The sequence below is a fragment of the Saccopteryx leptura genome, chromosome 1, assembly GCF_036850995.1.
Source record: "Saccopteryx leptura isolate mSacLep1 chromosome 1, mSacLep1_pri_phased_curated, whole genome shotgun sequence".
In the NCBI taxonomy this organism is placed as follows: domain Eukaryota; kingdom Metazoa; phylum Chordata; class Mammalia; order Chiroptera; family Emballonuridae; genus Saccopteryx; species Saccopteryx leptura.
Genome location: NC_089503.1, coordinates 319,657,753 through 319,666,876, shown reverse-complemented (window position 1 = coordinate 319,666,876; position 9,124 = coordinate 319,657,753). Strand labels below are relative to the sequence as shown.

General features: G+C 56.0%; 1 protein-coding gene across 2 annotated transcripts; it reads left to right on the top strand.

Moving 5' to 3' along the window:
* Positions 1-370: 370 nt before the first annotated feature.
* On the top strand, positions 371-7,720 carry HDAC10 (histone deacetylase 10). Of its 2 annotated transcripts, XM_066358743.1 has the most exons (19): positions 371-1,424; positions 1,494-1,628; positions 1,838-1,934; positions 2,184-2,281; positions 2,367-2,471; positions 2,643-2,711; positions 2,892-3,018; positions 3,171-3,236; positions 3,372-3,431; positions 3,508-3,597; positions 3,711-3,817; positions 3,902-3,969; positions 4,051-4,315; positions 4,436-4,520; positions 5,601-5,692; positions 5,836-5,892; positions 6,152-6,230; positions 6,470-6,652; positions 7,119-7,719. In XM_066358743.1, exons 1-19 carry the CDS (start codon positions 1,366-1,368, stop codon positions 7,305-7,307), a joined length of 2,031 nt encoding a protein of 676 aa, XP_066214840.1. In that variant the 5' UTR covers positions 371-1,365; the 3' UTR covers positions 7,308-7,719. The 2 variants fall into 2 exon arrangements, with proteins under 2 accessions (XP_066214840.1, XP_066214841.1); XM_066358744.1 differs by lacking the exon at positions 3,508-3,597 and having other exon boundaries at positions 7,119-7,720.
* The last annotated feature ends 1,404 nt before the right edge of the window (positions 7,721-9,124 follow it).

The window sequence follows — 9,124 nt, the reverse complement described above, 5'->3', positions numbered from 1 at the left end:
GCCAGGCCGTTCTCTCCGTCTGGAGCTGGTCTAAGTACACGCAGTCCAACCAAAAGAGCTGCCGAGGAGGGGGAGCCAGCCCTCCATGCTCAGAAGTCTTCCGTGCCTTTGGGGCCCATCTACGTCGCCACCCCTCGCTCTCCAAATGGGGCGGTCCGTCCCTGGCCAAGCCCTTCATGGCCACGTGTGCCACTGTGGCTAATCAGAGCACGCCATTCCAAAGCCACCTTGCTTGGCGGGCAGCTTACCCAAATCACCCAATTGGAGTCTCCCCAGAGCCCCTGCAGTGCCCCAGCGACCAAGGAGCTGGGTAGGAGGTACTGCGGCTCCATGGCCCCACCTCCCAGATCTCCACCCGCGCCCCGCCCCTAGAGCCAGGCCCCTCCTCCGGGGCGGGTCGCCCCCAGCTCCACGCCTAAGCCCCTCTTGCAAGAGACCCATCTCCCAGATTTCAAGACTCTGTCCAAGCCCCTCCTCCGAGAGACCCGCCCCCAGGGCCCAGGTCCAGAGCCTCCGTGTTTCAGGCCCGCGGCTCTCGGTGGCCTCTCTTCCTGGTTACTTTGCTTTGTGGCTGTGCCCGCGCCTCCTCGTTTGCTGGCCCCATTCATCATTCAGTCATTCTCCCTCGCCCAGACCCTCCCTCTCTCTGCCTTTCCCGCGTACCCCGTTGCGGCGTCTCCTGTCCAGCTTTCCTGCCACCACCCAGACCTTCCGACTTGTCCACTCTTGGGCAAGGGACCTTCCTGGAGTTTCAATCGCACCCTGTTACTCTTTTCTTAAACCCCGGGGGCAGCCCAGACCTAGCCGAGCCCCGAGCCCCAGGCGGACGGGGGCCTTGCTTCTTAGGATCCCAGCTCCGCCTTCGCCGCTCTTCCCAGAGCCTGGGCCGCGCGGTCAGGGTGGGCCTGGGGGTGCCGGGGCGGAGGGGGATCCTTCCACGGCACTTGGTTGTGGAGACATCCGTCGGGGCCCGGACAAACTGGCCCTCTGCTTGTACAATACATGCCTCCCTTCCCATCTCTAGAACGGAACGAGTTCGGCGACCTGTCCGCGTTCCGAGGTAGGAGGAGGTAGAGCCATGACTGGAGCGGCGAGGGGGCGGGTCGGAAGAAGCCGGAAGCCAGAGTCTAGGAGGTGCTACCCTGTCGACCCCTGATTCGCTTCGACCCCTGGTTCGCTCCGACCCCGGCTCCAGCGTGGGGCCTCCATCCCGCCTGGGCTCTTTGTATTCCTGGTCTGGCTGGGTGCCCTCTTCCCCTGCTGTTGCCTAGGCATTACGCTGCTCCCTGGGGCTGCAAGGCGGGGACGGGTAGTGCACTTTCCTGCGACTGAGGACGTCTGGGTCCTCCCACTTACGGCTGGGTCATGAAGACCGCACTCGTGTACCACGAAGACATGACGGCCGCCAGGCTGCTCTGGGAGGAGTAAGTGTGACCTGGCAGAGGTAGGGGATGGGAAGGAGACTCTGGAGTCTGAGTTCTTTGTCTACTCAGCCCCGAGTGTGAGATCGAGTGTCCTGAGCGCCTGACCACCACCCTGGGACGTCTGCAGCAACGTGGCTTGCAGCAGAGGTGCCTCTGGATGGCAGCCCGAGAAGCCTCAGAGGCAGAGCTGGGCCTGGTGCACAGGTCAGACCCCAGGCAGCCTAGGACCTGAGCCCACCCCAGCCAGTCAGTGCCTCACAAACAGTGCATCTCCCCACCTGCCTCAGCTTTAACATTGGGTGGGTGAGTGAGGGAGCAATGAGGTGGGCAGTCCTACCCTGGTCCAGCCCCTTTTTCTCCTCCCCTCCCTATTCCTGCTGGTGACTCTGCCTTGCCTCCCTGCTCCTTTGCAGCCCAGAGTACCTGGCCCTGATGCGCAGGACCCAGGCGTTGGACACGGGGGAACTCCAGGCACTGTCTGGACAATATGATGCCATCTATTTTCATCCGGTGTGTTCCCTGGGGACATACCCACCCACTGATCCAGGTGTCCATGCCTGTTCATGGCAACGGTTGCCAACCCGGCCAAAGTCCATGTCCATAAACTTGCTAATGCCTTGCACACCCACTGCTGCTGGCACCTGGGACTGTCCTGGCCCATTCTTTTCAGCACTTGGTGCCCTACAACCTGGCACAGACCTGTGCAGAGTCTGTAAGGGGTAACTGGTGGGGGGCTCATCTGCCCCCCTGCCCCCACAGAGTACCTTCCATTGTGCCTGCCTGGCTGCAGGGGCTGGGCTACAGCTGGTGGATGCAGTGCTGACGGGAGCTGTGCACAATGGGCTTGCCCTGGTGAGGTGAGAGCTGTCCCTCTCCCCTGGCTGCCCCCACATGTGGTACAGGATGACCCTAATGTGCCCCATGCTCCACTCTCACCCCCAGGCCTCCTGGGCACCACAGCCAGAGAGCTGCTGCCAATGGATTCTGCGTGTTCAATAATGTGGCAATAGCGGCCAAACATGCCCAGCAGAAATACGGGCTGCGCAGGTATGTACAGGGCTGGCTACAGGTGGGGGGCAGGCCAGACAAAAGGGTGGAGCTGAGCAGGCTGCTGAGAGAACCGCCATAGGAGCCTCTTCCCATGCTGGGCTGGACTCTTGGCCTGGAGGTGGGAAGCCCTGTCTACCAAGGAGCTCAATGTTGTCTGTACCCACCCAGGATTCTCATTGTTGACTGGGATGTCCACCATGGCCAGGGCATCCAGTATATCTTTGAGGATGACCCCAGGTAAGCTGGCGGTGGGGATACAACCCTTTCCTGCGACCCCATTTTTTAGGACACACAGCCTGGCCTGGGAAAGTCCTAGCCAGATGGCATCGCTGTGTGCTCAAGGGTCAGGGTTCTGTGAGTATCCATAGTGCGGAGGGTCCTGATCTCTGACCTTTGGCCCTGGCCCCTTATATGCAGTGTCCTTTACTTCTCCTGGCACCGTTATGAGCATGGGCGCTTCTGGCCCTACCTGCGAGAGTCAGACGCAGATGCTGTTGGGAAGGGACGGGGCCGAGGATTCACTGTCAACCTGCCCTGGAACCAGGTGCTGCCTTTCACCCCAGGACCCTCACCCAGATCCCCCACCCTACAGCTCCAGACCTTTTGAGTAGGACATCCCTCCAGGGTCTAGGCTCCAAGGGTGAAGACCCCATAGCCTGCCCTGGAAAAGCCCAACACTGATACCCATGGCTGCAGGTCGGGATGGGAAATGCTGACTACATGGCTGCCTTCCTACATGTGCTGCTCCCCCTGGCTTTTGAGGTAACTGTGTAGAGGGGGCATCTCTATGCCCAGAATCCCCCCCCAACTCCATCAGCGCAGAATGAGTCCTGGGGATAGGGAAGGTCTCTCTGAGGGGCCTCCCTTTAACTCCTTTGCACCTGGCCCTGCCCACAGTTTGATCCTGAGCTAGTACTAGTCTCGGCAGGATTTGACTCAGCAATCGGGGATCCAGAGGTGAGGATCTGGCCTGGCCTGGAGGGCTTCTGGTGTCCAGCGGCCAAGCCTCCATCACATCTGGCTCTGGTTCCAGGGGCAGATGCTGGCCACACCAGAGTGCTTTGCCCACCTCACACAGCTGCTGCAGGTGCTGGCCGGTGGCAGGGTCTGCGCCATGCTAGAGGTGACTGTGGCAAGAAGGGTGGGTTATCGGGTTAGAGGCTGAGGTGAAATCAGAGGGCTCTCCTGCCCCAGGGACACCTCTGCCCTACTCTCTCCCTTCCTTCCTCCTCCCAGGGTGGCTACCACCTGGAATCACTCTCTGAATCTGTGTGCATGACGGTGCAAGCCCTGCTAGGTGACCCCGCCCCACCCCTGTCAGGGACCATGGTGCCACAACGCAGGTGTGAGGGGTTGGAGCCTGGGAAGGCCAAGGTGCAAGGCTAGGGTGCAAGGCCAGGCCTCACCACTCCTACCTCTCCCTGCAGTGCCCTGGAGTCCATCCAGCGTGTCCGGGCAGCCCAGGCCCCTTACTGGACAAGCTTCCAGCAGCAAGGTTAGTGTGGTCTAGGCCGGATGGAGGAATTGCACCTCTCAGCCTTCCATGAAGTGACTATGACTCTGAACCACCTCCTAGGCTCATCTCCCATCCTGAGTTCCAGCACCTGCTCCTCAGAGGGGAGGCCCTCACCTCTGCTGCCTGGAGGGCCTGAATTCAAGGCTGCAGCGGCCCAGGCCACAGCAGCACTGAGAGCCCTCCTAGACAAGCTGTACTTCCGCCCTATGCCCCCTGTCCGCATGGCTGTTGCTCTGACTGAGCTGGACGCTGCCCTGGTCCTGCCCCCTGATGTCCTCTGTCAGGATGGGTCAGCCCCGCAGGAGGAGACGCAGGCCTGGGCCAGGTGGGCAGAGTTGGCCTGGGGAGAGGGGTGGGGCTATGTCCACCATGTGCCCTTGAGTGACTCACCTGTGCTCTGTGTGTCACCCTGTGTCCATGTGTTCCTCTGGTTTGCCCACCACAGGCTACACAAGGCTCTGGCCAAGGACAAGGCTTTCACTACACTTGGGAAGGTCCTGTACCTCTTGGATGGGATCTTGAATGAGCAGGTGGGGATACCTGGAGGGACTGGAGGTGGCTGTGGAGCTGAGTACAGGGTATAGGACCTGCCCATGATGTATATATAGCCTGTCGAGGGGAGGGCTGGGGGGGTGCAGAACCATGTAGACATGAGTGTTGCCTTGTGCCTGGGACCCTTCTCAGAAGAGCCCCTAGGGACAGGGTCAAGAGCACTCTCTCAGTCTCCAAGTAAATGCCCTCTGGCAGAGAGGGAAAGGCGGCGATTTAAAGTGTAGTTTTAGCCCTGGCTGGGTAGCTCAGTTAGAGCGTCATCATCTCGATATTCCAAGGTTGTGGGTTTGATCCCCAGTCAGGACACATACAAGAAGCAACCAATGAATGTGCAAATAAGTGAAATAATAAGTTAATGTTTCTTACTCTCTTCATTAAAATCAATCAATAAAATAAATAAATAAATAAATAAAATAAAGTGTAGCCCTGGCCAGATAGCTCACTTGGTTAGAGCATCATCCTGATGTGCAGAGGTTGCCAGTTTGATCCCCCGTCATGGCACATACAGAGGCAGATCGATGTTTCTGTCTTTATCTCTCACTCAGTTCTCTCTCTAAAATCAATTAAAAAATCAAGTGTAGTTGGCCTTGGCCAGCTTAATTGAGTCGGTTTGAGTGTCATCCCAAAATGAAAAGGTTGTGGGTTTGATCCCTGATCAGGGCACAAATGGGAAGCAACCAGTGAATGCACAACTGGGTGGAACAACAAATGAATGCTTCCCTTCTCCCTCCCCTCTCTCTCTCTAAAAAAAAAAAAAAATCAATCAATAAATAAAAAATTAAGCCCTGGCTGGGTAGCTCGGTTGGTTGGAGCATTGCCCAGAAGTGCAGGTCAGGAAGTGTATGGTCAGGGCACATACAGGAACAGGTTCATGTTCCTGTCTCTCCCTGGCTCTTTAAAAAATAGTGTAGTTTCAAGCATCTTATTTTTAGAAATGGAGCAATTTGACCTCAGAGTGTACAGATGACAGCCATGTAGACAGGGACCAAGAGAATGAACTGATGGGTCTGTTTACCTGGTTTGGGAGTTGCCCTCCATTGCTGTTATTCACCCTCCAGGTGAGCAGCGGCATCGCAGCCACCCTGGCCCCTGCTGCAGCTGCCATCCTGGATGTGGCCATTCGGTACAGCCTTTCCCGGGGAGCCCAGAGGTGAGCCTCAGCTGACTGGCCTGAGTCTCTGAGGGCATGACTCATGGGCATCCTTGCCCTGGCTGGCCACAGGGGGTAGGGGTGCTCTGGGAATGGACTGCTAGTGGGGTGAGTACCATCTGTCCTGGGACCAAATCTTCTAGGGTTCTCTGTGTGGCTGTGGGACAGTTGGATCATCCATTGGACCTTGCTGATGATGGGTATGCCCCTTAGGTCATGTGTAGATACAGCCCTGCATATGGGTGGGTACATCACTCTGGGTTCCCAGGAATGATGGGTGGGTGGGCCCAAGGGGATCCTGGGAGCAGTGCTAGGTGGGTCTCTAGCACAGAGGGTCAGTACTCCAGCACCTCAACCCGCAAACTCGCCTGTACTTCCCCTTCTGTTGTCCCAACTCTGGAGGTGAATGGTGTCTCACCCACATGCACACATGTCCATGAGCCCATTCTCCCCTGGAAGGAGGAATCTGTGGCTGACCATCAGGGGCAAGGAGGCAGCTGCTCTGTCCATGTTCCACATCTCCATGCCACTGCCAGGGGTGAGTGGTGGTGGTGCAGGGGCAGGTACTGCTCACTGGCCTCATCATGAGGTCACGAGGGTGGCTGCTCACTGGCATCATGAAGGCCAGGCCTCTGGCCTTCACCTACTCTTTCAAGCTTCCTGATGGGATTCTTGGTATGGATGCCCACCTGAGGCTTAGAGGTGGGGTGACCTGAGCTGATAGGAGGGGTGTCCCTTGGATGAGGGAATGGTGCTATGCTGTTGTCTCTCCCACAGACAACTGGTGGGTTCCTGAACTTCATCCTGGCCCTGGTGCTGCCCCTAGCCTATGGCTTCCAGCCTGACCTGGTGCTACTGGCACTAGGGCCAGCCCATGGCCTCCAGGACTCCCAAGCTGCACTCCTGGCTGCACTGTTGCAGGCACCAGCAGGGGGCCGAGTCTTGGCCCTGGTGGATGAGGTGAGTTGAGCAGGGCAGATGTGCTGTGGAGGGGGGAGGTGGGAGAGACCAACGACTCACTTTTTTTTTTTTTTTGTATTTTTCTGAAGTGAGAAGCAGGGAGGCAGAGAGACAGACTCCTGCAGGCGCCTGGGGGGATCCACCCGGCATGCCCACCAGGGGGCAATGCTCATCCATCTGGGGCATCGCTCCATTGCAACTGGAGCCATTCTAGTGCCTGAGGCAGAGGCTATGGAGCCATCCTCAGCACCCGGGCCAACTTTGCTCCAATGGAGCCTTGGCTGCAGGAGGGGAAGAGAGAGAGAGAGAGAAAGGAGAGGGGGAAGGGTGGAGAAGCAGATGGGCACTTCTGTTTGCCCTGGGCCAGGAATCAAACCTGAGACTTCCACACACTGGGCCAACCCTCTACTGCTGAGCCAATAGGCCAAGGCCTGACTCACTGTTTTCATCTCTGCCCCTGGTTCAGGAATCTACACCACAGCTTGCAGGCGTCCTGGCCCAGGTGCTGCAGGGAGAGGAACCCCCCAACCTGGGCCCCTTCTGTGTGGCCTCCCCAGAGGACATGCAGGCCCTGATGCACCTGAGAGGGCAGCTGGAGTCACAGTGGAAGATGCTACAGGTGGCCGGTGAGACTGGGGGACCAGGCTCAGGCTGAATGCTTGGGGTGCTGGAGGACAGTCTTGCTTTAGAGCTCCGTAGAAAGAGGGGCTCATGTCTTGGGAGTGGGGGTCTGTAAGGTGACCAAATTTTTTACAATGATAATGAGGACAAAAATAAATTGAAGAAAACAATATCATAAATAAAAGAAACATTTTATTCATTGCAACAATAATACACTATAATATGATAAATGCATAATAAAAATATTTGTAATATTTTATATTGTAATTATGCTTATATGCCTATTAACTTTTAATAATTGTAAGAAAAAAGTATTCATTTAGTAAAACTAAATATCAAAACCACTAATTTGGGCCCTGGCCGGTTGGCTTAGTGGTAGAGCATTGGCCTGGCGTGCAGGAGTCCCAGGTTCGATTCCTGGCCAGGGCACACAGGAGAAGCGCCCATCTGCTTCTCCACCCCTCCCCCTCTCCTTCCTCTCTGTTTCTCTCTTCCCCTCCCGCAGCCAAGGCTCCATTGGAGCGGGGTTGGCCCAGGCGCTGAGGATGGCTCCGTGGCCTCTGCCTCAGGCGCTAGAATGGCTCTGGTTGCAACGGGGGACGCCCCGGATGGGTGTGCCAGGTGGATCCCGGTTGGGTGCATGCGGGAGTCTGTCTGACTGCCTCCCCATTTCCAACTTCGAAAAAATACCAAACAAAACAAAACAAAAAAACCCCCAGAAAAACAAACAAACAAACAAAAAAAAAACCCCCCCACTAATTTGGAGTGGTATTTGGGTGTATTTATAATTTTCTAATTTAGAAAAGTCTGTTTTATGCAACTGTTTAATCAAAATGCGTTATTAATAGATACAGTTTGAGGTTAGATTTCCACTTTAAAACTCAAATTTTGGGAAAATACTTGTAAGTAAAATTATACATACTTGGAAATTATTAAATAGATAAGGAATTAATAAAACGTGAATTGTGCTTACCTGCCTATGATTGAATATTCACTGAGAAAGAAATAATCGTGATTCTACAATGTCCTATGTGCCATGTCGTGTTTCAGTAAGAAGTATACAAAGCCATTTGCACGCTCTCACCTGCTCTCTCAAGGTCTCCCAAGCCCAGCGCAAGTGTCTCATAATCGCCTCTGGCAGCACTGTACTGATCCTTGACAAATCGTCATGTCAAATACAAATACCTCACGTCACATGCAATGGATCTAATACGGACATTTACAGATTAATCTTCCAATATCAAAAGGAGGACATGTAGGAGGACACTTTTCCAGTGAGGACAGTACTTACAAAAGAGGGAGGACGATTGGTCACCTTAGTCTGCCTTGAACCAACGCATAGCAGTGCCATGCTTGATTGGGTGCCTCTTCCCAGCTCCCGCTTGAAATCGGCCACGGTGGGAGTATTTACACCCTGGGAATGACACCACAACCCAGTCCCTAAGAGCAGGTTGTTAAACAGCCAGAACACCGCTGCCTGAGACGTCTGTCCTGATGTCCTGGGGTGCTGGGTCAGGGGCCCTGTGTCCACAGCAGCGACCTGGAGCTCCTCCGTACCTGCCTCTGCACAGAAGGCCCGGCCCAGGCTCCCTCCACTGCAATCAGTAAACGGTTAAAAGAAAGTCTGGCCCTGGCCGGTTGGCTCAGTGGTAGAGCGTCGGCCTGGCGTGCAGGCGTCCCGGGTTCGATTCCCGGCCAGGGCACATAGGAGAAGCGCCCATCTGCTTCTCCACCCCTCCCCCTCTCCTTCCTCTCTGTCTCTCTCTTCCCCTCCCGCAGCCAAGGCTCCATTGAAGCAAAGATGGCCCGGGCGCTGAGGATGGCTCCATGGCCTCTGCCTCAGGCGCTAGA

What these genes read in the sequence shown, in the direction of transcription:
- HDAC10 (XM_066358743.1), top strand. Translation starts at nt 1,366, where the DNA reads ATGAAGACCGCACTCGTGTACCACGAAGACATGACGGCCGCCAGGCTG. An exon ending in TCAACCTGCCCTGGAACCAG is followed by an intron (nt 3,019 to 3,170) that starts GTGCTGCCTTTC and finishes CCATGGCTGCAG; the next exon opens with GTCGGGATGGGAAATGCTGA. An exon ending in GACAAGCTTCCAGCAGCAAG is followed by an intron (nt 3,970 to 4,050) that starts GTTAGTGTGGTC and finishes ACCACCTCCTAG; the next exon opens with GCTCATCTCCCATCCTGAGT.